Source organism: Leptonotus elevatus, chromosome 17 (genome assembly GCF_054856555.1).
Source record: "Leptonotus elevatus isolate MCC_2025b chromosome 17, RoL_Lele_1.0, whole genome shotgun sequence".
Taxonomy (NCBI): Eukaryota; Metazoa; Chordata; class Actinopteri; order Syngnathiformes; family Syngnathidae; genus Leptonotus; species Leptonotus elevatus.
This window is the reverse complement of record NC_141255.1, coordinates 18,574,422-18,602,034: the sequence shown is the minus strand read 5'-3', so window position 1 is coordinate 18,602,034 and position 27,613 is coordinate 18,574,422. Positions and strand designations below refer to the sequence as shown.

At 39.8% G+C, this 27,613-nt stretch overlaps 1 protein-coding gene across 6 annotated transcripts in view; it reads right to left on the bottom strand.

Annotated features, from left to right (window-relative positions):
- Nucleotides 1-2,400: 2,400 nt before the first annotated feature.
- Nucleotides 2,401-27,613, bottom strand: part of LOC147160315 (protein bicaudal D homolog 1-like) — a 32,014-nt gene continuing 6,801 nt past the window's right edge. For 2 of the 6 annotated variants that reach the window (XM_086059180.1, XM_086059182.1), the window contains exons 2-11: nt 25,617-25,829; nt 24,895-25,050; nt 24,515-24,819; nt 21,008-21,182; nt 19,354-19,842; nt 18,328-18,506; nt 14,143-14,536; nt 13,847-14,041; nt 12,757-12,908; nt 11,367-12,673 (exon numbers count right to left, since the gene is read on the bottom strand). In XM_086059180.1, the coding sequence (XP_085915306.1) occupies nt 11,779-12,673; nt 12,757-12,908; nt 13,847-14,041; nt 14,143-14,536; nt 18,328-18,506; nt 19,354-19,842; nt 21,008-21,182; nt 24,515-24,819; nt 24,895-25,050; nt 25,617-25,829 (3,153 nt within the window). In that variant the 3' untranslated portion in view covers nt 11,367-11,778. Of the gene's footprint in view, nt 3,208-4,612; nt 4,700-11,366; nt 12,674-12,756; nt 12,909-13,846; nt 14,042-14,142; nt 14,537-18,327; nt 18,507-19,353; nt 19,843-21,007; nt 21,183-24,514; nt 24,820-24,894; nt 25,051-25,616; nt 25,830-27,613 lie in introns of those variants that run through there. The other 4 variants (XM_086059181.1, XM_086059183.1, XR_015090499.1 and 1 more) reach the window with 3 other exon arrangements.

Genomic DNA, 27,613 nt, shown 5'->3' with positions numbered 1-27,613 from the left:
TGAGCGTTGTTTTTTTGAATATTTTTTTCCCTGTTTAAAAAAAAAACAATTCAGTTTTTTTAAAATAATCTGAATATTTTTTTTTCTGTTTTTCGGAGTAATTTTTCCCTGTTTTATAAAATAATTATTTTTCTGTTTAAAAAAAAAAATCTTTTGTTTTTCTGAAAATTCTTTTTTAAGGGGTTTTCCCTCAGAGATTAGAGAACAACCCACAATACAGTATACACATTCATTCCTTTATTGAGAGCCAGTAAGTAAACATGACCATCTTATTTAGTTTAATCAAGTTTTATTTTGATATGGGTTTAAGGCACTGGGAGATAGTCTTGTCTTTGAGTCATATAGACGGTATTATTATTAGTTTGTTGACTTTACGCAGGCACCTGAGGACTTTGCATTTGTTCAGGAGGAAAGCCCATTCAGATCTGCTAGATGTAGCAATGTTTGTCCAGGATCAGTTGGATAGATGTGGCATGCTCCATGGCTACAAAATTATGCATTTGAAATGCATTCAGGCTGGCTATGTGGTGACTCAAGAAACGATCAGGATACTGATGAAAATACTGGATCCGCATGGTGTTTAACTGTGGCGCAGGAATCGCCTTCGGTGCCGTATATACCAGAATCCAGGCCCAAACTTTTTGTGGCATGTAGACTCTTATGACAAACTCCAACCGTACGGAATCTGCATCAATGGTGCAATAGATGGGTTTTCACGAATGGCGATATGTCTACATGCTTATTCTACAAACAGTGATCCGAAGATAATCGCTGGATACTTTATTAATGAGGTGTCATCAAGGAATGGAACTTGTGCCCGAATTCGTTTAGACCTGGGCACTGAGAACTGTTATATTGAACAAATGCAGATGTTCTTGAGGCACGGCCATCAGGACAACTTTTCGCACAGATGCTATTTGTATGGATCAAGCAATCACAACCAAAGAATAGAGAACTGGTGGAGCTTTTTAAGGAGGCAACGCGCACAGTTTTGGATAAACCTGTTCCAAGACCTAAAAGACTCGGATTCCTTTTCTGGTGACTTTCTGGATAAAAGTATCATTCAGTTCACATGTCTTGAAATAATAGAGGTAAGAACTGAAATAACTACTATTTTTCCCCTCATAGTGCACCTGCTTATGATGTTTTACTTCAATCGTAGTAAAATGCCACACTGTGGGTCAGTTTTGGGTGTGGTATTCATGTAATGTGCTTAGATAGTGGAAACAGACAATACTGAGCTCTTAAAAAAAAAAAAAAAAAAAAGATAGTGGAAACATGTTCACTGTCTTTAGGTTATAGGATTCCACACATTAAAGGAAGAGGCCAGTATTATCAGCAGTATACTGCAGCCTATATTCAAATTACCAGTACTTAAAAAGTGTGAAAATTAAGCAAAATGTTCCCGTTAGTTAGTTAAGCCTATTGCAGATGTTGAGAGCAGATGTGTACTAAATTACTGTCTAGTTTGCATCATTTTGTCTACTGTACTGCAAAAAATGTGTGAACCGATGTATATCACTTTCTTTATTTATACTTATTTAGAAAGAACTACAGGAAGTTGTTCACCTCTGGAACACTCACAGAATTCGCCCAAGCAGGAATGCTGTGTCTCCAGGTGGGCGCCCAGTGATGATGTACACCTTACCCCAACTTTTTGGTGCAAGAGAGTACCTGAAAAAGGTATCCCAACAAAAGATTGAAGCCTGCAGAGAGGAATGCTTTCAGAGGACACCGTACCCCTGCGATGATACTGTGTTTGACATTTGCTGCCTTGTCATGGCAGAAAATAATCTTCATCCACCCACCTCCCCAGAGGAAGCCATTGAGCTTTATATGTTCTTACGTGCTTACATGCGAGCTCAGATTGTATCAACGCAATGTGCTTTATTGGATCAAATGACATGATGTAAGCTTCCGAATTGTACCTGTAAAGGGTATTTAGTTACAGCTGTAAACATTGGTGAATTTTATACTAATGAACATCTCCACTTTGTGCTTTTCTATATCTTCTGTCTATTCATTATTGAGGAAATCGGTTTTGACAGTTAATAGTTGAATGAAAAAAATGGAAGACCTTGGTTTCATTATGAAAAGAGCAAATGTAGCTCTTACAAACAGAATATCTATTAATACCTAAGTGAAATATTTTTTCCTCTTTTGATATTTTGTTATTGTGCATTATACCACGAAGGAAGTATACTATACCTTTCTAATTTTTGTAACTCTTGAAGAGATTTCAGGTGTAATTTGTAGCACATGTAATACAATTTGGTAATTGTATTGTATTTTCATGTCATCTATCATAAACAGATCAGACATTCATATGTATTTGAATGCAATGTCGCTGTATACATTTGTTAAAAATGAGTTGCCATTAAACTTTCAGCAAATGAAGCATACTGTATGAATAACTTTTATTAGTGCAAGCATCTTGACCCGAGTTTGCATACATTTGATACATGTAACCTTTTGCAATAAAAGCACCAACAGAAACATGACCAATGTTCACACTGTAGTACATACATAAACATGTCTCAGAAAGTATGATTCCTGAACTACATGACTCAACAATATAGACACGAAAAAAAAGAAAAAAATCAAAAGTACCTTTTAATTTAACAGATCCACATATGCTGTCAATATTAACATCTGATATGAGGTAGTGTTTCAACTTGCAATATTTAACAGTGGAAAATATAACAGAGGTATTTTTCATTCTCATCCTAGACTGAAAACAAAAGTGTGTTATTGCCTGCTGATAAAGTATCCAAAATAATAAGTCAACTAACCAATGCTTATCACACAGCCCCAGAGTGTAGTCATATTTTGCTGGCATCGGGTGGAATCCCCACAACTCCAAAACCATTACTTTCCAGGAATCCCCCCCAAAAAAAGTTTGTTGCCATTGTCATTGCATTCTTAAGAGCAGCACGCAACACTTTAGATTGGTCAATCAATTGTTAAAATACCTGAGGACTAACCAATAATATAACATTTGTGAAACATTTTAAAATCACCAAATTTGTTGCTCATTGTGCCCATTTTTTTAGTAAGTTTTTTGAACAGGGAAAGTCTTCTTGTATCATCTTCGCCTCTTCTTCGTTTTTCCATAGAGAAACGTCTTGTGGCAATCCTGTCACCATAGACTGGAATGTAAGACGCCAAAGCAGCAGCATCCATTTATCCAATTATTGAGCTGTCAATCTGCAATAAAAAACAAAAATATATTCATTAGAAATGAAAATCTCAAATTTATGTCCAAGATTATTTACTTATGGGCAAGACAACCAATCATCAGTGCAGATGATAACACAAAAGACAGTATGAAACAATACAAAGACTTATGAAGCTGGCAATAATGTAGTGAGCTGAATCTGTTGATATAACGTCTGACATATACGTTTAGAACAATTTTTATACAAGTAATAGAGAATACGCAGACCATAACTGAGAGAACCTGATGACGCTACATGTGAAAAGTGCTGTTCCCAATTAAGTGTAAAGTCTACACCAGTTTACAGAAGTTCATTTTGTTTTGCAAATGTATATCTTAGAATCCTGTAACAGTGCAGTACCCATCAGCTCCTGAATCTACTCAAAGCTGTGGATGCAAGTTTTTTCCTAAGGTAAAATGTGTTAAGTTTGGGGTTGCAGCTATGGTTTGTTTTTGAGAATTTATTACTCTTCTGATTATTGTATCGATTAATTGATTAAAAAAAAGATTTTTACATTATAAAACCATAATAGAAAATGATACCTAACAGAAATGACAGGCCAGTTAACTAGACCTAACAATTGCTTTTGTTCATGAAAACAAAAAATGTGCTGTAATATTGTTGTCCCCTTTGGGTTGTCTTCGTCATATGTGTGAGTGCGTGCGTGCGGATGGTGGGGCATGGCTGACGTGCTGACAGATGTGTGAGAGTATTTTGATTAAGCGCAAAGCCAATCAGTCTGCGTTCATGGAAGACTATTAGAAATCATTGATTATTAACTGTTGAAATAACAAGATTTGGAACATTTTAAGTTAAAAAAAACTTCTCATAATAACTGTTTAAATTGATAAGTGATAACCCATCAACTAACTGTTACACCTGTAGTTACTTTAGCATGATAGTGAACGTGTTGTTCTAACTGTTCTTACACCATGTAAGTAATTTGCATGACCATGATGTCTACAGTGCATCTCTAAGTTATCAAGCGTGATTCATTTGTTGCACATTCCTATACTGGAAAAATGCAATGATGACACTACTTTGACAGTACTGAACACTTCACATACTGTATATTTGTTCTGAAAATATGTCATAAAATAATTTTTAAACGTGATATTTAAAACCAATCCTGTAAATAAATAAAAAAAAAGGGGGGGGGGAAGCAAATAGTTTGTATATTCATTTGTATATCTGTATAGCAGTGATGTCTACATCAATCTGGATTGTTGGAAGGGACAATTGACAAATATAAATATTCGAACCTCTGGAGTCACATGTGGTCAGCTATATGTATTGGTGTATAAAAAAATAATTGAAATTCTGTTAAATATTAAAATATACTTGAGGCAAAATACTACATGTAGCTTTGCAGGAACAAATTTCCTGTGACTTACATGATCCTGCTGCGTTGCGTAAAAATGCCCACAGACCATCATCTTGTGGGAGGCCAGGGGTTGATGATGCAGCCATTGCAGCTAGCACTACAAAAATACAGGAAACGGCCAAATCTATATGAATAATCATTTCAAAGTCAACCTCACAGTAAATATTGTGCTCACTCAAATCACCAATCAAACTGGTTTGAGTTGTGTGTCCTTTTGTGTGTCAAAGTTTATTCATTAACAATAATATTATACTAATAGTACATTAGACTAAAGCCAACATGTCAGAGTAGGGTTTTAGTAGTAGTCTTACTTTTGTTATTATTAATGATCAATTAGAAAATAGTTCATCAAGATCAGGGCTTTGCAACGTCCTTCCTCATCGTTACATGCTTAACACAGGTGTCCCGTGCTAAACAATATGTTATGATTCTCATTTGAGCCATAATAATAATTAACGTTATCTAGGGTGACTAAAGGGTGTCCTTTTTTAAAAGTCCTTTCATAAATTCATGAAAATGTCCGGTTGGCATTACGTGACATTACTTTTTGTGGAAATGGGAATATGGTCACCCTAACGACGTTATCTCATTAAGCATAGTGTTTGCGTATATTTAGCATATAACGTTACGACGTAGCCTACATACGGCTCGTTCTACCTAAGGTACGGGAGCGTAGTAGTGCATACTGTACTTGCATATAAACGACGTTATGACGAATGGCTCGTTCTACTTTTGTCAAGTGAAGGATGATCAATGCCCAGCGGGAATCCCTCTTGAATCCTGCTGGGCATTGTTTAAGCAAACTGTTAGCTTACTAAAATCATGCCGATCGAATGATATGTACGTGTACTTGCATGCTCCATAACATAAAATTATATACCTACTGTTAATATTGTTAACATTTTTATTGTTTTATTCTATATTTTAAATGTTTTGAATTTAGTTATAACTGTGTAGATAGATGTAGGTGTAATTATTTTCAGCCTGTTTTTCCTGAATATTTTTTGACAAAAAAAATCAGTAAAACTGAAAAAAATATTCTGAAAAACAGAAAGAAAAAAAATACTCAAAAAAACAAAGCAACCCAAAAAAATTAGTCAGAAAAACAGGAGTTTTTTTTCTCCAAGTGAATGCAATACGCTTCTGTAATAATATAATATAATATAATATAATATAATATAATATAATATAATATAATATAATATAATATAATATAATATAATATAATATGATATAATATAATATAATATAATATAGCAATCTAAGTAGAAAAAAAGATGAATTGGTATAGAATTCAAGGGGGGCGGGGACTCCAAAAATGACTCCCCTTAATTGAATCTCTAATAAAGGTAAAAGTGATGTTAATGTTTATGTATTTACTTCATTCATCATTTATTTTTATTTCACTTTGTTATCGTATGTAAAGCATGGAGTTATTCTCTATCAAAACATACACTGCATGCATCAAGCTAGGATGATAATACAGGCGGCATTTTTATGGTAGTCATTTAAAATTTGTTGATACTGACTAGGAAAATAGATAGTAATAGTAATTTTATGGAATGAAAGTCTATAATAATGTAATGTAAATCGAATGTACAGTATGTAGGTAATATTTCATGGTAAGGAAAAAAGGGTATGAATCATGGAGTTGTTTTTATTGAAAAGAAAAGGACAAACATTGTTTAATTAAACTGTATTGCGAACATATAGCTGTATTTCCATCATTTTTTCTCAAACAAGATTTTTGTTTTGTCAAGCTACAATGACATCATGACAGTGCAAGATCATGTGAATTTATTGTATGCCTGCATGCTTACATATGGTGTGAAATAACGCAGCAATCCCAAGCATGAATCAAATTCTGGAATGCTTCTGTTTGTGCTTGATAATATGATTTGGTATGTTATACATACAATAAAAATGTACTAGTGAAAAACATGAATTAGTGCTGTAAAATTCCCTTGTTTTGACATTCTTTGATTACGGTAAATGCACTTGTAGCCTACTTTAACCTTATTATAAACAATATGCATTCATGTACAGTTGTGTTCAAAATAACATTGTATTTAAAAAGGAGCAAAGTAGCAAATATGAACAAATATGAACAAATATTCTAAATGTGATACGTTGCATTTATTAAATGCTTTACTTTAATGTATGAAATTATGTTTATTGCTCAAACACAACCTGTGCTACCTTAAACGTAGCCATCCGCTGTCACGCTAAAGGATAATATATATATATATATATATATTAGAGCTGTCAAATGCTAAAAATGTTTAATCAGATTAATGACATCTTAGAATTTTGATTAATCACGATTAATTGCTTAATAAAAAAAGGCTTTTTTATCACATTTTTTCCACCGCCAAATTTGAAGAGCACCGCTTATGTGTAAATTATTTTGACATTTAAAGTTATGAGGACGTTCTTCAACACTTTTTGACCCACTGCACAAGCTCATCCTCCTCTTTTTCTAATCAGTTAATTACTTGCATAATTAAAATTGGGAAAAAAATGACCCCAATATTTTGACATGAACAAATATTCTAAATGTGATACGCAAACATTTATTAAATGCTTTACTTTAATGCACGTAATTATGTATATTGCTAAAACACAACCTGTGCTACCTTAAACATAGCCATTCGCTGTCACGCTAAAGGATAATCTATGGTCAAAATTAATAGTGCGATTCATCTGCATTCATTCATGATTAATGCTATATTTTTTGTGATTAATTAATCAGTTAATGCTTTAACTTTGACAGCACTAATATATATATATATATATATATATATATATATATATATATATATATATATATATATATATATATATATATCTTCTTCTTTTCCTTTTGGCTTTTTCCTTCAGGGGTCGCCACAGCGAATCAGTTGCCTCCATCTAACCCTGTCCTCTGCTTCCATTCCTCTGCTCTCACACCAACTACCTTCATGTCCTCTTTAACTACATCCATATACCTCCTCTTTAGTCTTCCTCGAGACCTCCTGCCTGGCATTTGGAAACTCTGTATCCTTCTGCCAATATACTCACTATCTCTACTCTAGACATGTCCAAACCATCTCAGTCTGGCCCCTCTGACTGTCCCTCTGATGTACTCATTCATGATTCTATCCATCCTGGTCACTCCCAAAGAGAACCTCAGCATCTTCATCTCTGCCACCTCCAGCTCTGCCTCCTGTGTTTTCCTCAGTGGCACTGTCTCCAGACCAAACGACATAGCTGGAGTCACCACAATTTTATAAACCTTTCCTTTCATTTTAGCTGAAACTCTTCTATCACACATCACACCTGACACTTTTCTCCACCCTTCCAGCCTGCCTGCACATGCTTCTTCACAGGCGTGTATGCTATCCAGTAGTATATACAGATCAGTGAGACGAATTAGGGGAAAAAATCTATTCGGCAATATATTGCGATATTACAGCATGCAATTCCCGAATCGATTCGATATGCGGCTGAATCGATGTTAAAAATAAATTATTTATGGAATCATTAAACAAAACGTCTTACTTAGGGTTAGGGTTCACACGTTAAGCATGGAAGCCTTAATATTTTATTTCAATGCTGTTCAAACATAAAACAGATTGCAACAGATTGTTTGTTAAATTCAGTGGCCTGAAGTTTCAGATGAATAAATACATTTTCATACAAATCTTCCAGTGTACATGTACAAGTTTACTGATAAGTATTTTCTAAATTTGAGTTTTAAAAAAATCGCAATAATAAATTTATAGATTCGTATCAGGATTAAACGGTATCGAATCGAATTGTGATACGGATCGAATAGCCAGGTACAAGGCAATTCACGGCCCTAAGACGAACATAGGAGAAGAGACAATAGCGGGTGATTCCACTACAACAACATCATGAAAAATAGTTTGCTGTAAAAGCTAAGGAGGTTGCGCAAAAGGACTACGACGCGACGATCCGCCATTGTTGACAGACTGGCAGTTTGTGCAGTCACACAAGAATTGAAGCATACGTCATCAAACTGGAGGAGTATACCGCATATAGTGTCCACATTGGAACGTATAGGGCGCGTTTTGAAATCTTTCCACTCTGGAGCCCCGTTCCAAAAGTGATCGGTTTCAAGCTCTGAAACGGCGCCGCCGTGTGGACGAACTGCCCAAACAGTAAGAAACTTGTGCGGTTACATTGAAACGGGCATTTGTGTAACTTCTTGTAACCTTGCTCTGCAAGCTGAATTCTCGTGGTATTTGTGAGTTCACAAACTTCCGATCATACATCTTGTACTGAACACGTTGATTTCCACCGATCTGAACCACTGTTGTTTTGGACCAGTCACAGAGCCACATTGTGTTTGGGGCGTGATATGAAGCTGTGAGGAAACCAGGAAGCCAGCGCCGACGCCGGGCAAACAAACAAACCTAACATGGACGAATGCACGCTGCAATTAATTCTGTTCCTGCAGACTCGCCGTTTCTTTGTTGAATGTTGAACAGGAAGAGGCGCTTAGTGCTTTTTTAGCGGGTAAAGATGTTGATGTTGTTGTTTCCCCCCATTCGACGAGATCGAAGGCGACGTTTTCATCCGTGGCCGTGATTGGTCAAGACAAACGTGCACAATGACGCGTCGTCCATTTAGGTCGAAGTACTGTACTGTGCAGAATGTCCCGCCTTTTCCGAGCAGTCCCAGATTGATATTGTGGAAAACTCCTTTTAGTGAATCACAATATCAATCTGGCTATTGCCAGGTTAGCTTTTGTTTGGACAGGACCTTAAATACAAGCAAGTAACTACACAACGACAAACACCTGGACAAGAAACGAGTGGATGAGGAAGCTGATTGGCAAGCACAGGTGGACACAATAACGTAACGAGACAAAAGGGACACAAGCAAAATATGACAAAACTCAAATATGGCAACAAAACAGAGATCGTTTTTTCTTTTGTTTTGTTTTTTAGAATGAACTTTCACGCCACCTTAAACATCTTGTGCATCAATCACTGTTTTCAGTGAGATTTAAATTCTTTAGCTTGTCCTTCAACATGAAATTAATCTCCCTATATGCTGCATCTTATAAATAGTGATTGTTTCTTCATTTTATTCAGTCCAGCAAAATAAATTAATACTGGGAAATGTCAGTGTTGGAAATGATAAACACATTTCCACAAAAATAGAAAAATCATAACACCCAACCTAACAAAAATCACAATAAAAAACAAAATGTATTAATTATTACATTTCCTTATATAGTGTCTGGAGGAGTTCATTGCTTCTAGAGGGGGAGAGGCCTTTTACACTTTTACAAATGTTTATTCAAGTAATGTACGGTAGGTACATGCTCTAAAACTCCACACCTTAATTCATCCAGAAGAGAAGGCTACTTCTGATGAGCAACACCAGCAAGTCTTTAATCTCCATTTGCAATTTCATGAAACCAATGACAGCAGAAGCATGTGCTTTTATGATCGATTTTCAGAATATTCTTATTCCTTCTTTTTGCTCCCTACATGCTCTCAGCAAGTGGTTTTCAAATAGGCTTTTTTTTTTTCTTCTTCTTCTTTTTACATAAGTGGCAGGATATTTCCAATTTGTCAGTTGACAGTCAGTGGCAAATTGGCAGATTATATGATTAGTTCCCTTGAACCATTTAGTGTAAATTCAACTCCACAAAAAAAAGTTGTTTCTTTTATGACTGATTATATTTTTCATGTGTGGGGAGAAGGCTCATTTTAAAGGACATTAACATGAAAAATCAACCTTTTGGAGCTTTTGGCCATGTTATTATGCTAATTCCTTTGCAAAAACATAATTGAAGTGGTGTTTTCCTCCATTCGCCCCTCTATGAGAAATTCTAGGTCATTCTGCTCACTGTTTGACGTCATTAGGTGCGGACTCACCCCCGCCCCGCCTCTGCGGGCTAAATGCACCACCACTTTCTCTGAGACCTCCATGGGCTAGTGACAAAAGTAACCTTTATCAGTAAACATTCTGTCCAAATGAGTTCAAAGCAATCAGTTATACGTCACATTTGCAATGCCAAAGTGCAATGACAATTAGCCATCTTAAAATCCCAGGTTCTGGCTGACACTTGTGTAAACTACAAGTAAAACCTTTGCGCTGCTGAACCTCCCCGTACGCCTAGTGTAGTGGTTATCGCAATCACCCTGTAAGCAGCATGTACCTCGTTTGCGACCTGCTCAGGTTTGTTTTTTATTTTTTTCCCTCCTTTTTCTTTGCTCTCTCTTCTTCCCTCTCCTCCCCTCCTCCTCCATGATTTCTTGGGCCAAGGAGCCGTTTTGTTTCAAATGTTTATTGAAGAATTGATGGCTTGCGTGGCCAGACGTAGAGATCCAGCAGCAGTCTGCAGCCGGCTCGCTGGGGGCACACGTCAACCACACGGGGAGAGCCAGGGTTTTACTGAACCGAGTGTTTTACTTCCGCGTTAGAAAAAGGACCAGAAAAACACCTAATATTTCATTTTAAAAATTACATCGCCATGGTGTCAAAGGTAACATTTAATCATTATATGCCTATAGTTAACTGTGGAAGGTCTTAAAATACCATGATGTTATCGCTTTAGAACCGCCAACATAATTGATAAGTGCATTTTTGGATAAACACATTCACCAGAAGACACATTTGTGTGTGTCATTTGTAAACTGCAGAATTATGACTGGGTGGATTAACCGACTAAGTTATTGACAGAACACTTGGTGCTTTACTTCAAAATGTAAAAAGAAGAAATCTTACACATGACTATTTGTGGATACACAATGTGAGTTTCAATACCATTTAATACAGACTGGATAGTACACTGATAAAGGCTGTGTGTGTGATGTGTCCACAAAAAGTCCGATAAATATCAGAATTTTACTTTGTTTTTAACAAATCTTGCATGTGAGTTGTCAACTCAAAACGCTAAAAAATAAATTAATGTCGACTTGTGGACTAATTAGTTGTCACAGAATGGACGGAAGGCAGGGCCACTTGTGCTCCTGATATCAACTCCCTGAGAAACGTCACCAAATATTCCAAATCCATTGGCTGAGGTGTAGGCACAGGAAAATGGGAAAAAGGTCACCAAAAAGGTTCCTCCTCTCTGTGAGCTCACTCTCAGGTACCAGAAAGGGAGGTCTCAAGCAAGTTTTAGCTTCAACCAGGAGCAAATAAAATGTAGAGTCAATATCTGGGCCGATAGGAACTGTAGTATCTGGGGTAGAGAGGAGTGTAGTGGCTAGAGTGGCTGTATGATGTTGTGCCAGAAGGGCTGTAGTAGGCGGGTGAATAACTGTGGGAAGGAGAGTAGAGAGAGGATGACGAGGCAATGTGATGCACCGAAGTTCCTGTCAGCCTGGATAAGGGACGGGTTCGGGGTGAGGGGCTCCACAAAGAGCGTTTGAGCCCCAGCAGTGGGGAACGATAAGGAGACGAAGGGACAGAGCCTGCTTTGTTAGGTCTGGTTGTTATAGTTTGAGTATCGGGTGTGACCTGTCTTGAAGGAGTCGAGGTACGGGAGAAAGGGGAGCTAATTCGGAAACTACGGGAATCAACGACAAACGTCCGCATCCCAAGGGTCCATCGAGATTGAGCAAGCGTCTGAGGGGTTGAGGACGGGGTAGACACCTCCAGAGACAAAGGGTTTTCTATCACCAGAGTTTCGGGTGGCGAGGCAATCGCTGGTGATAACGGACTGCGACAGGGTATGTGTGATCTAGTTGATGTCAGGGTTGAGGACAAGTCTGTAGCAGTCGAGACAACTGATGCTGGACTATTAAGGCAGGAAGGGGAGGAGCAACTGGGGACCAAAGCTGGACCAGAACCTTGTGCCAGGTCCGAGGCCGAAGCTGAGGTTGGGAGACTTACTTTGGGAGCGCTGGTCTTCCTGCGGGTCAGCCTGCTGCCACGGTTCCGGTGTGTTTGCTCTTGATCGAATGCCAAGTCCTCGAGGCGCTGGGTGAGGGCCAGTTTCTGTTGAATGGCCATTCGCAGGAGAGAGTTCAATGTCTTCTTTTCATCCTCAGCTGCGGCCAACTGTCTTTGCATCTCATCCAGCTGGGTCATGTACTCATCGCACCTAAGAGAGGAAAGGACCAAGTCCAGCCACGTTGTTAAACCAAATCCAATCTAAAATTCAGTCCCTTGCATCTGCTCACTCACCTGGTGGCGAACATTGCTCGCACGGAGGAGAAAGTGGCCGCGTCCTCTTTTAGGGCCTTCAGCTCGTTCCGTAGCTTCATCATTGTGTCAGTCACCATTGACTTCTCCGTCTCATACTTGCTCTTCAGGTTGTTGAGAGCCACCTCTGCTGTCTGGGGAAATACACAACACCCCAAACATCAGCAAATCTTTTTTTTCTTCATTTTTTGTGGCTCGCGAATGCAACCAAATGAAGGCCATTATCCTGCCGCCTAAGTAACCAACAAAGTTAGTTTGAAGAAACTTAAAAGCTTTTCAAACCATTTCAAGCTTTTTTTATATTTATTTACAATATTTTTAAAATATATTTTAAGGCTACAAAAAAGTACAAAACAATTTTGTAATGTATTGGGTAGGGTGGGCAATAAATCAAATTAATTTCAATAATCATTGAAAAAAATCAAATAGTTTTTTTTTGCTGAATTTGCTAAATTGTGACATTGAGTTTTGTCTTCTGGATTATTAATGGCTGTTGTTTTTATGTTCTATTACATCCAAATGTTATTGTGAGTTGTAATTTTACATAAGTGGCAGAATGATGGATTGGTGTTTTACAAGACTTGTTTACAATAGCTAACAAATACTTATTTGTGGCATTTAAGTACAAACTTTGAATGTTAGGTTTATGTTAAAACTGATTTAGAATCAGGATACATTATTGTTGTCTGAACATTTTGCACAGGAATTATTTTTGAATAAATGAAACCTTTAAATAAATGTTTGTTGGGTTAATTAGATGAAAATTGTTTGAAATTGAAATCATCCTAAATGACTGAAAAAAATTGAGACTGCATTTTTGGGCCATATTGCCGAGCCCTAGTATTGGGTGTTTTTAGGCGACGAAAAAAGTACTTTATTGTAACGGACAATCGCCTCTAATGGACGTTGTCCCAAAAATTGAGGTTCCACTGTACACATGAACATGTGTCAATTGGTGATTTGGAATGCAGATAGATGTATAAAATAGAGGAGCAACCCACGAAGTGTCAATATTAATTTTATATAGGCTTTGTGTGGGTTCTCTGAGTAGTTAATAATTGTGCGACCGCACCTGTTTGTTAGCTTTGAGCACCAGCCGGAGAGTTGCTATCTGTTCTCTCTTGGTGCTGAGCAGAGACTTGAGCTTCAGAATATCCTCCAAGCAACCTTCTTTGTCCTTGTCAAGCAAAGGAGCAAGATCCCTTGCTGCAGCTCTCTGCCTGGACAGCTGAAGAGCCCTGTCCACAGCTCTCTGTAGGTGCTTTACCTGAGAATTGAGTGGAACATTTTTGAAAGAAATCAAATCTGAAGGAGAAAACCAAAACAAGTACTTAACAGCAGAAATGAAAATGAAGAAGTAAAACAGACCTGCTCTCTGATGATGGCGTTGAGGTTGTAGATGTTCAGCGGTTCTCTGCGTAGCTCACCAGCTGGCTCCAGAGCAGGCGATGAGGACGACGAGGACGATGATGAGGCACTGATGCTGGGTGAAAGGGTTGGAGGACTGCAGTTTGTCAAACTTTGCTCCGACTGACCCTGCATGAGCTCCTTGCCCGTCTCTTTAATATCTCTTCCTCTATCCCCGCCGGATAGCGGTTCTTTGGATGGAGATTCAGAGGGGCTCCATGACTCCCCAGAAGTTGAGGTTGTGGAAGTGGCGGTGGCCAGTCTCCTGGCAAGGCGTGGCGTGAGCAGAACTTTACTGTTGTCGGCAGACATGGCTTTGAGACTGGCACAAAGGCCCCTGAGCCCCCTGCCCTGTCTGGAAGGGAAAATAACAGAGGTGGGCACGTCGATCAATTTTGAGCTTCAGCGTCTGTCATTCGGCAATCGGGATACCCTTCCGTTCACGACGAGCATTGTAATAATCAATCCGTCATTTGCCATCCCTCAGCAAAAAGGGCGTCTGCCATAGTATCCGCCATTGACGGGCCTGCCGTCAATATTGATGGAATTCCCACCATCATTGATGAACTGACAGACATTTACTGGCCACCTTTGAGGGACTGAAGACAGGAATGCCCACTTTTTATGTCAGGCTTGAATCATACCCGAGGCGTTAGGCATTACTGACACCTATCTGTAAATGCAGCACACTGCACAACACGCTTCCAAAGTCATTGTTTGTGACAACACTTACTGTCATGGTTTCATGAAATAAAATTCCAAACATATTAAAAATACAGGCAGAAACATATCTAAGTAAAATGCAGGGTTTTTAATTGTGAAGAAGTAAGAGTCATTGTGCATTTTAGACTTGGTTTCAATTGAAGTGTAGTGTGTTGGTTCATATGGAGATCACTGATTGGCTATTTAGGTAATTTTTTTTAGAGAGATTTATAATTGAGGTGGATTATATATGACATGGCACATCCTTTTTATTTGGACAACCTAAAAATGTATGCTGCAAGGAACGTCATAGGTGGGAGTGGACGGTGAGTTCAATCAATGTCCACCTCTCTTTCTTCTTCTCTGTAGAGCACACTTTCTCTGTGTTGTTGTTTTTACTGCCACACTATCGCATGCAATCACGTGAGACACGGTGGGAAATTGTCGGCGACAGAGCTGCCGACCGCTGCTGTGCACAGAAGGTGAGTTTTGTCCATAAAATTGACGTGTCCGCAGCACGCAGTCAAGACGCAGCAGAGCACGCATGCGGTGTAAGGCTGGTCTCTCTGACTTTATCTCCAAAGCCTCTAACATGTGCTGTCCCTCTGATGTACTCATTCTTGATTCTATCCATCCTTGTCACTCCCAAAGAGAACCTCAGAACTCCGTTGCTCTGGACTGTTGACCCTAAATACTCCACCTTCTTGGTCTCTTCTCCCTGTAACCTCACTCTTCCACTTGGGTCCCTCCCATTCTAACAAATACTCTGTCTTGCTATGGCTAACCTTCATTCCCCTCCTTTCCAGGGCAAACCTCCATGCCTCTAGCTTCTCCTGCACCTGTTCCATGCTCTCACTACGTATCACAATGTCATCAGCAAATATCATAGTTCATGGAGATTCCTGTCTAACCTTGTCTGTCATCCTGTCCATTATCATAGCGAACAAGAAGGGGCTCAGAACTTATTCCTGATGTAGTCCCACTTACACTTTGAACTCCGTCACACCTACAGCACACCTTACCACTGTCTTAAAGTCCTCATACATGTCCTGCGCCAATTGAACATACTTCTCTGCTCCTCCAGACTTCCTCATACAAAACCACAGTTCCTCTCTGGGCACCCTTGTAGCTTTCTCCAGATCTACAGACACAATGTAGCTCCTTTTGACCTTCTCTGTATTTCTCTACCAACATCTTCAAAGCAAATACTGCATCTGTGGTACTCTTTTTTGGCATGAAACAATACTTACCATAATCTTTGCTATTTCCTGGTCCACAACAGTCACCTCATCTATTCTTCGTTCGCTCTCATTTTCCTAATTCATCAACTCTTCAAAAGACTCTTTCCATCTTCCCATCACACTAATGGCATCTGTCAACACACTTCCATTCCTATCCTTTATTACCCTAACCTGCTGCACGCCCTTCTCATCTCTGCCTCTTTGCCTTGCCAACCTGTATAGATCAGCCCCTTGTTTGGCCTTTGCCACTTCTACTTTCACTTTACGCTGCATTTCCCTGTACTACTGTCTACTTTTTTTCAGTCCTCTCAGTGTCCCACTTCTTCTTAGCTAACCTCTTTCTATGGATCCACTTCTACACCTCCTCACTCCACCACCAAGTCTCCTTATCTCCTTTCCAGATGACACACCAAGGACTGTCCTAACTGTCTCCCTGATCACATTTGCTGTAGTTGTACAGTCATCTGGAAGCAGCTCCTGACCATCCACAGCCTGTCTCCACTCCTTCCTGAAAGTCTTAAAACACTCTTCCTTTTTCATCTTCCACCATTTCGTCGTCTGCTCTGCCTTTGCCGTCTTTGTCTTCCTCACCACCAGTCATCCTACACCCTACCATCCTATGCTGTCTGGCTACACTCTCATCTACCACTTCTTTGCAGTCGCTGATCTCCTTCAGATTACACCGTCTACACAAGATGTAGTCTACCTGTGTACTCTTACCTCCACTCTTGTAGGTCACCCTATGTTCCTGCCTCTTCTGGAAGAAAGTATTCATGACTGCCATTTCCATTCTTTTTGCAAAATCAACCACCATCTGTCCTTCTGCATTCATCTCCTGGATACTAAACTTGCCCATCACCTCCTCATCACCCTGCACCAACATGTCAATTGAAGTCTGCACCAATGACAACTCTCTCACTTCTAGGGATGCTCTGCACAATTTCATAAAGGTCCAACTAAAAGTTCTCCTTCTACTCCAGCTCACATTCTACAAGTGGTGCATTGATCATCACACCTTTGATTCCTAGTTTCAGGCTCATCACTCTAACTGACACTCTTTTTACCTGCAGGACGTTCCTAACAAACTCCTCCTTCACGATAACTCCTACTCCATTTCTCTTCCTTTCTACACCATGATAGAATAACTTGAAACCTGCTCCTAAACTTCTAGCTTTGCTACCTTTCCACCTGGTCTCCTGAACATACAGTATGTCCACCTTCCTCCTCTGCATCATGTCAACCAGCTCTCTACCTTTTCCTGTCATAGTTCCAACATTCAAAGTTCCTACTCTCAGTCCTAGACTCTTGGTGTTCTTCTTCTCTTTCTTCCTACGAGCACACCTTACTCATCTCCTTCCTCGACCAACGGTAGCCAGTTTCCACCAGCACCCTGTAGGTCAACAGCACCGATGGCGGTCGTTGTTAACCCGGGCCTCGACCAATCCGGTATGGAAGTCATATATTTGATTTGCATGTTTGATTTGGCCAAAGTTTTACGTCGAATGCCCTTCCTGACACAACCCTCTGTATTTATCCGGGCTTGGGACCGGCACAAGAAGACACTGACTTGTGCTCCCATATGGCTACGTTGAATGTAAATGTGTGTTGAATTGTGTCAATAAAAGCATATAAAAAAATAAGAGTGATGTGCTCATTTATTAGTTCAATTTGTTCATTGAATTCACATGGAACCTTATTCTCCATGTTGTAAAGATAATGACAATTAACTGAACTTTGATTTGTGTTTTGATATATTTTTGTAATGAAATAGAAAAAAATCACTCAGGCAGGTCAGCCTGGAGGAAACGCATAAACTGATTTGCATTTCCTGTCTAGCACAGCCAATCACAGCAATTGTCACCAACAAAATTAGCATAAAAAGCAAAATGACAGTAAAATCTCTTAATACTTAATCATTTTAATCACTGCTTTTTTACTTTAAGTTTGTTCCCGACTGCACCATGAATCTTTTGAGCAAGAGTGTGTCCATTTAATGCATTTCACTTAATGCCACTATCACTGCGGGTCACACCGCAAAACAAAATAAGATGCTCAGGAACTCCAATTAGAGTTAGGGACGCTTTATTTGGTCCTGCCATTATATGAATTGCTTCCAACTACTCAAATGTTTTTTTTTGTAAACAGTATGTCTTTACTATTTTCCCGAATGGCTGGGATCCGCGTGTTAATGAAACCGTCAAACCTGTAGTAGTCCAGCATGACACGGTTGGGCGTCTCGTTGTTGCACAGACAGACATGATGGTAGAGCTGGGCAAGCTCCTCACTCAGCATCACCAGCTCATCCTGAGAAGCGTTCAAAGCCCCTTGGCTCTCACTGGCTGTCGACTGAGCTGCCTGCAACTCAGTCTCCAAATTAGAAATCTGACAAAATAGGACATCTCAGTCAATACAAAAATTACCATTCGAATTATTATTTTTTACCAGATTCGCTATCTGTTGACAACTTAACATGCAGGCAAGACAGTGTTCTATAATATGTATTTGGCCCTTCCTGATTTGTGTGTTTTGTTTTGTTTTTTGCATATTTATCACACTAATATTTTTCAGATTCATCACACCATTTATATATCTCACATATGAAACACAATTCAATATAAAATACAGTTTGTAGATGAGGTTTTTATTGAGACCTCTCTGACTCAGTATTCATTGTCCCATTAATCACAGAAAATCGTCCAGGTCCTGCATAGCAAAGCATCCCAAGACCACTACTACCATGTTTGATTGTTGGCTGAATGTGTTTTTTATCAAATGCTGAGCTATTTTTACGTCAGATGTAACACACTGCACAACTTCCAAAAAGTTCAACTTTTGTCTTGTCAGGTCACAGAACACTTATCTCGTATGGTGCCCTGCTAAAGCCTTGGGAAAGGCTTTCTAACTTTATCAAGATCCATTTCTATTTACGACGCAAAACATCTGTAGTTGATTGATATTTGTGAATGCTTTAAAAAAGACTATGGGTTACGATTGAGGGAAGATTTGTGTTTCTTTTAAGTAGATCACAGACCACCGTATGAAGCCAAGCTGTATTATGTAACAAGTGGCACCATCTGGTATGTTTTACTGACTGAATATAAAGGAGTGGAGGATTTATTTGTCAAATTACATGACGACATGAGACACAAACATCTATTATCCGTCAAATGCAAAAATATCTGAGGATTTGCGGTAATACAAAAAAGATGGAGATGTACTGTAAGCTTACCTTCTCTTTTCCTTCCTGGCAGCTCTTTTTGAGTGCCGTTACCTTCCTCTCCAGTCTCTGTTGCAGAGCATTTCCTCTTGGCTTTTCATGTGCGATGCCTTCCCCGCACTGAGCCAACCTGTCCCGCAGGGATTTCACTTCTGACTTGAGCTCAACCACTTCAGTCACAGCCACCTGGTATTTGCACTGCAAGATCTCCAAACCTGGTGACTGGTAAGCAAATACTGGACTTTTGATCACTGTGCCGTGCTTATCCTCCTCATTTTCGACTTCAGTTTCCTTATCTTTGTCAAGTCCCTTGAGGTCTACAGGGTTGAGCAGGGAATCCAAAGAGGTCTGGGCCCCTTGCTGCTCGCGACATAGGGCAGTGACCTTTTGGCCAAGGCGCAGGGTCTTCTCGTGCTGTTCAGACAGAGCCCCCTGGGTGTGCTGGAGTTGAGTCTGGGATTCCTGCAAACTAGTCAGCAGCGTTAATTTCTCACGTTCCATCTAAATGGGGCAGAAGTGGCATACAGTCAGTGATTATTATAATAAAATATAATATAATATACAGACATTTAGTTATATGTTGGTTGCAACGTGACAAGTGGCCGCCATCTTTGTGGCATTTAATTCTTAATTTTTAAATGGGATAAGCACTTCAAATGCCTGTAATATCCTCCAGAAAATAAATTGACTGTTGAAGTAAATTACCTATTCAACTCTTCTCACCAATATTCTTCTATTTGCGCTAGTTACGTTGAGATTTTAGGGCAAGTATCAGCGTTGGAAACGTACAGATAATTTTGACCCAACTTGTCAGTCGGATAAGGGCGTTCTATGATTAGAAGATGAAATGAAATGGTTGAGGAGAACGTTAAGAAGTTATACCATTTTACATTTTTGGCCTGATTTTCTGTGTGATATCGGACAAAAACATTCCCCAAAAATCTCAATTTCTACGGAACCCATCAACCGATTTTCAAAATTCAAATGAAATGCAATATCCAAAATGACAGACTGTCATTTTGGGGAACTCTTGTCACATTAATAATTTTACTTGATGATTTTGTTTATTTTCGTTAACTATAATAACCTTGGTTTGTCACTAGACAGAGCAGAAGATGACTACTTCGGTATGTATATGAGCTCATCCTTTCCGCATTTTCATAACACAAAACCTGTAATGAGATTTGCAATAAAAGTGCATCAGCCTGGGCAAAGGGCAATAAAAGAAAACCCTTTGCTGGAATGCAATCGATAGCACAAAATATTGTCACCATGAGGAGGGATATAAATTTGTTGTTATGCCTAGTATCCTTAAGTATTGTATTTACGTACATTCAGTTTCAATTAAGCTAAGATGAGGAATTACTTGTTGAGATCAAATGTGTTGGAAAAGAAAAGGGACAAGTGAATGTATGGGTGTGAGCACTAAGGGATGCACGGTAAGTGCTGTGCACAGTGGGAGTACTGTTTGTCAGCATCATTTTACTCTAAATTATTCACAAGTGATAGACTTTAAATTGGAGACAACTGCTCTATTATGAATTGAACAGATGTTGAAACAATATCACAAACACCTGTGTATTTTCTTAATCAAGACTATTCTGATTCAGCTATACAAAAGGGAAGGTGAAAAGCAGCTCATATTTGACCGGCTGATTCAACTCACAGTCAACAGTTGTTGCTTGAGCTTCTGAACCTCTGTCAGGTTCATCTCGCTGTAGAGGTCTGAGGTCGCCACACCTTCGCTTTTACGACTTGTACCCCGGCATTCTCCATTTGCACCAGCCACCGACCCGGAACCTGTTGCCATTCGTGTTGCACCTTGCATATGGCCATTACACCTCCAGGTTCACAATACACAAGGGCACACATTCAAACTCTTGAAAAACATAAATTTTAACTCCACAAATATATGTGGGGCTTCTGGAGTCTCATAATTACATTCTGACTATTTTATTCAGCAGCAGATTTTTAGACTATGATGATATTTATTATCCCGGTATGCAGTGGTTCAACTGTTAAAGGGGAAGTCAACAAAATATATATATATATTTTGACAATATGTTCTACGCATTCCCACTAGTCTAAATATGTTGTTCTGTTTAATATTGCGTTAGTGGAATATGAGTTAAGCAGCCGTTTTTATCCATCTCAGGGGGCGGCTATTTTGCCACTTGTTGTTGACTGAAGATAGTGGTGAAACGGATCATCTTTGATCCGTGCTTGGTTCGGATCAGGCCCCACGGTTCGGATCACGCCTGATCCGAGGACTGGTTGGTGGGGGGGAACAACAAAAAAAAAAGTGCGCATTCACAGTGCATTCTGAAATGGACTGAATGCTCAACGGGCAACAGGCACCGTGCAATACAATGTCAGCGTAATTAAGTCTTCTTTTAGTGCCCTTAATTGGCGAACATGATTTCAGTACAAAGATGTTTTGTTGACTTTGGTCGCAATAATTTACGGCTGCAATAAGAACGGCAGACACACGTTCCACAAGACGAATCATCCGTTGCGCCGTGACTGGCAAAAAACTTCCGGGAAAAACTTAAAAATAAAAGCATTTCTTGGCATTGCACTTGTAACAATTATAGACCAGTCACCCTCAATTTTTTTTCTCTTCCTTTCCTTAACATTTCACTCTTGGAAATATGCACTTAGTCAAGCTAGGGTGGGGTGAGATGCCTCCGTTCTCCCGCTTTTGCCTAAACCAGAGACAGTCCAAAAGAGATTACACTCTTTTGAAGTCAACCACAGGCCATCTCACCAGGATGTGAATGTTTGTTTGTCACCAGTGTAACAAATATTGCCCGTCACCCTCAATTATTTTTTATTTGCCTTTTTAAACACTTCCCCCTGGGGAATGTGTGTGCAAGCCTCATCCCTGTGCGTTCTCAAACCAACCTGAGACAGATAAAAAAGGAAGAAGTCTTTGAATTTCTCTCCAGCAGGGACTGGATTTCGTTTTCACAACCCACAGGACACACATACCTCAGCGCCTACCGAGATCTAATAGCCTGTTTAGCAAGCAGACTAGCGATAAGACTGCTTATCAGTCCCCAGATCACTTTTATTGTCTGGTCTATCTACAGGAATCAGCCATACAGTTTTGGAAACAACTTCCCTTGGAAGTTATACGGTACAACAGTGCCCTTCAGCGGCCACTATCGTTATTATCCTCAAAAATCCTGCCGCTTGTAATTAATCTGAAGTCTACATAACTCTATGTACTTGACTGACATCAAGTGACTTCTGTTGTTTATCTTTGTGCACAACCTGTATGTCTATCTCAAATGAATGAGGTGTGTAACTTCTGCAGCCATCTAAGTTTAGCTATTAGTAAGCTTAGCAGATTCAATAACTTTATGATCGCGGTAATGTTTGAAATATGTTCAGAATGATAAATGAAGCATCTGGCTTGTCAATTCTGATTAAAAATTATCAAATGCTATCCCAAAATGCTCTCCAAAAGGTCCGTTGGAATCCTGGTCAGTACATTCCAGCCTTCTTGGAGGTTACACATGACCAGAGTGCCTCCAAGTGGTTATGATCGGAACTGCCCTCACATGAAACACCTATAATCCACAAAGCAATCTTACACATTTCACATAAGAAATTCATCACATACAAGTGAACTTACCCACAACTGAATGTTTCACATCATGTTATGCCTATAAAAGGAACATCATATGTATTTCAACAGGAATGATGATTGTAAACCCAGAGATTATTTAGTTACTCTGGAAAGAACGAAATGATCTCATGATGCGTTATTAGTTGATATGTGTAACGATAACACCTCGGTGGCACAAAGTAGGCGACAAATTTTTCCGTGGCCCCGTGTGTCACCCAGCGACCACAGTTTGGACTCTGGCAGCGCGCAATCCCCGTGAGTCAACCCGTATCTGCTCCATCCTCCGAGCGTCCCGTCGCGAGCTGGTTCAACGGCTGGTCTCCCTCAGGACACAGGCACGCACTGAATCTTGGCCTCAGCAGCTGGATTTGGGCAGCTGAGACGCGGACCTCCTCGCGCGCCGAGAGTACAACTCCGGCGGAAGCCCCCGACCTCGCCTGAAAGCGGCATCCACCTTTAGCCGAACTGCACCGGCCCTCATCTGCCAGGAGCCCTGAGCTGCGTCGCACCTCATCTAACTGTGGAATATTTTTATTTTATTTTTCCCTTGCCTTTTGGGAGCAATTTTTTCTTCAATCAACCTTCCCTCCGCTAACTTGATTCAACTCACTCCAGTAAGTTGCACGTCTCATAGCCAATTTGACATTTCAAATACCTCACTTGTGATGCAAGTCAAACCTTTCCTTTTTCCCTCGTTAAATTGCTACTTTCATATTTTTATTAGCTTAATTTGTATTCCCTTTCTTTTCACCGTATAATAGTTAGGTAGGCAGTGTTTTGATTCTGTATGTGTAACCGTAGTGAATAAATACATGTTTTTCTAAATCTAGTTTAGTCTCAATCGTGCTTGTGTCCGAGTGGATTAGTAATTATTTTATTAATACAAAGAACCACGAACATTGAATGTGGCGACTTCAGATTATGAATAAATAAATGAGGATTTTGATTTTATTTGTTGTATTTCTCCAAAACTGAAAATAAACAGAACGTGGTGCCCCTATAGGCGATTGAAGGGAATTATGACTTCCTCAAGCGCCGATCAAATTACTAATTTGTCCAAAAAGACAACATCAATTATCGCTATACGCTCCACATATTACTTGGTATGGGAAGGTTTATTTTGAAGTTGGCCTTTTCTCCGCATTGCCGGTGTTTTGCCACACTGTCAAATATTCCCCACATGTAAACTGTTTACTTTGCTGGATTTGTCATTGCGTCATAGTGGCTCTTACGCCAGAAATCTGGTGTTCTGTCAGATCAGCATACCTTGTCAGATCAGCATACCCCTATAGTAAACTTATCTGTTTCCTCACCCTAAATTCAACCAAACACCCAACCTGTTCTTACTGCGCATGACCTACAGCATGCACAGAAGTGCAAGGTATGCTACTTTGACGGGTATGCTGTTTCGTCAAGGCACTGTGCCGGAGTAATTTAAGTCCTGTATTATTGTCAAGAAATGTTTAAGGTTGACTTCCACTTTAATGAGGGTCCCCACAAAGGAACAGATGGTGGATCATCCATAGAGTTTCTGCTCACCTTGTTGGATCTTCTGCGGTTGGCGAAAGCAAAGTTGTGGGAGTAGCCGTGCCACTGGGTGGGGCAGACGTGAACGTCAGGTGTGCGCTGCCGGTGTACGCCACGTCACACATGCTCAGATGGTGAACCAGCTCTCTGCGCAAGTGACTCTTCTGCTCGCGCTCACTCTTCAGAGACTCCAGGGCCTCCTCCAGCTGGGAGTCCGAGATGTCCTTCAAACGTAGCGCATCCTGCAACTGGCTGTCCAGAACATCCGTCTCCTCTTCCAAAACCTTAATTTCATGTTTTAAGCCTTCATACTCCACCTGATTCAGAGACACATACAACAAGGTTTATTCTGCATTGCATTGTTGATCCATGTGCGTCTGAAGAATCTGTACCTGATTTTGTTTGAGGGTTGAAACCAGTTTCTGCAGAGAGATGTTCTCCTCTTCCAGCTCTGTGTAGTCCTGAATCAGCCTTGATTCTCGAAACTTGTACTCCCCAACCTCTTCTCGAATGCGGCTACGCTGCAGCTCCAACGTTTCATTACTCTGCTGAGACACAGCAGGAAAGATGAAAGACCAATTTCATATTACAGTCTTTTGCTTGAACTTATTGGTTTGATTAACAACTACAGGTTTGGTTAGTTATAGAGATTGACCAATATTTTAAGGGCCGATACCGATTATTAGTAGTCAAAGACGCCAATAACAGATATTTGGAGCCGACATTCATTTTCACTAGAGGGGAAAATAGAAAATAAAATAGAAACTCCAAAATTTCAAAATATCTCAAGTATGAATTTTTTTGCTTATCTTGGTTTTTATTTCAAACAAAAACAGAAGGTGCAGAGAGTTCCCAGAGTCGGCAGCACCTCTGAAAATTTTAATACTAATTAGGTAATGAGTTCCCTGAAGTTAACCCTTTTTTAAAAATAATTGATCTACTATCGACTGTATGATTCTTCAAAATGGCCGATGCCGATATTCGTCAAAATGCTGAATATCGGCGCCGATAATCTGCCCAGACGACAAACTGTCTATCCCTAGTTAGTTTTTTAGAATTTACCCACCAACAGCCAACTAAACTGTAGTTTAATATGCATAATTCTGCACGTTACCTCTCGGAGCTCCCGCAGCAGGCAGCTGAGGTGGTCATTGTCAGCCTGTGCATTGGCGGCAGTAACCTGGCTGTGCTTGACCTCAACCTGGAGCTCCAGGAGCCGGCCCATGTAATAAGCTTCCTTGGTGGCAGACTCCTGCAGCAGTGTCTCCTCGTTGTTCTCGCCGTCCTCTGCCACCTTACGCTGGGTGGAGTAGGCCTGACCAAATGCCTGCACAGCGCAAGAGTGTACAAAGTTTCTTTCTCTTCTGGTTTTGCATTGTGTATTGATCAGAGTGATCAGGTGCATTCTATGATGATGAATTACATCCAGTTCATTTGTTTAAAAGTTTTTATATTCTATTGTCAAGATTTTAAAAAGTCAGCTGTGGACAATTTTTTACTATTAAAAGTGGTTCACTTCTTACACTTCACAATTGAGATATGGACTTTTCTCACATCATTAAAGTTAAGCTTGGGTGTTGAATGGCTGTTAAGATTGAAATGATACTTTATAAATACTTGTACAGGTCAACGTTTTTTTGAACATGGAAAGGATTATTTAGATTTCAGTTCCAAAATTGCTTTGGCAGATAATTTCTCTTTCCAAAAGAGCACAGCTGACAAATTTGTTCCCTTTCTATCAATGTATTAAAAAGGAAAACTAGAAAAATTTCCACGGAAATTTTGAATGGGCCTGCTGACTCTTGCAAGGTTGAAAGACAGACGCATGTAGTACTTGTAGCAATAGTAGTAGTAGTATAGTAGTAGCAAGTACTTGTAGTAGTAGTAGTAAGTAGTAGTAGTAGTAAGTAGTAGTAGTAGTAGTAAGTAGTAGTAGTAGTAAGTAGTAGTAGTAGTAGTAGTACTTGTACTCGTAGTAGTAGTAGTATTAGTAGTACTTGTAGTTGTAGTAATTTTAGTAGTAGTCAAATGGCCAAGATGGCCGCCGACCCAGGTGGGAGAGAGTCCTTGGCGTACCTAATCAATTGGCCAAGATGGCCGCCGCCCTGGGCGAGCGGAGTGGCGAGAATCCTGGGCGTACCTAATTAATTGGCCAAGATGGCCGCCGCCCTGAGCGAGCGGAGTGGCGAGAATCCTGGGCGTACCTAATAAATTGGCCAAGATGGCCGCCGCCCCGGGTGGGCGGAGGGGAGAGAATCCTGGGCGTACCTAATCAATTGGCCAAGATGGCCACCGCCCCGGGTGGGCGGAGGGGAGAGAATCCTTGGTGTACCTAATTAATTGGCCAAGATGGCCACTGACCTGGGTGGGCGGAGTGGCAAGAATCCAGGGTGTACCTAATTAATTGACCAGAATCCTGGGTGTACCTAATCAATTGGCCAAGATAGTAGTAGTAGTAATAGTATTTGCAATAGTAGTAGTCGTACATAGGCCAAGCCTTGAGTACACCAAGAAAAAAAGGGGGTGAGTTGAGCTCAACAGTGAGAGAGATGATTGGCTGAGGCAGTTGCTATGCAAAAGTGAGAGACCAGGCAGTATAGCTAAAAAAGCACTATTTAAATAGCAGTCAATTCCATTTAATTAAAAATAATACTAATAATAATGTTGTGGTTTTTTTGAAAATGTATTTTAAAAAAAATGTAAATGAGCTGAACAGTTTAAAATTTAAATGACTGGAATCAGGCAAGAAATGTGGAAGTTAACCATAATCAACATCAACTAAAAGTATCTTACTGTCGCTTTAAGAAACATGCACATTCACGCACACACATTGGAACTTTAACATACTGGAGACATCACGCACACACATTCCATTGATATTGTATAGGATACGCACACCTCGAACAAAAGCCTCTCACAACTTAACGGTTGAAGATACAGATTCCAAAAATGTTCTAATTTTTTTTAATCGGATGAAAAATGACCAAATTAAAGCAGGTTGAAAACTTATGATTTATAAAAAATTAAGAGAGAAAGGCGGCGAAATTAACATGGAAAAGATAGGCGTCAAAGTCCGACTTCTCTTCGCTTAAAGTAAAAATAAAGGTACTA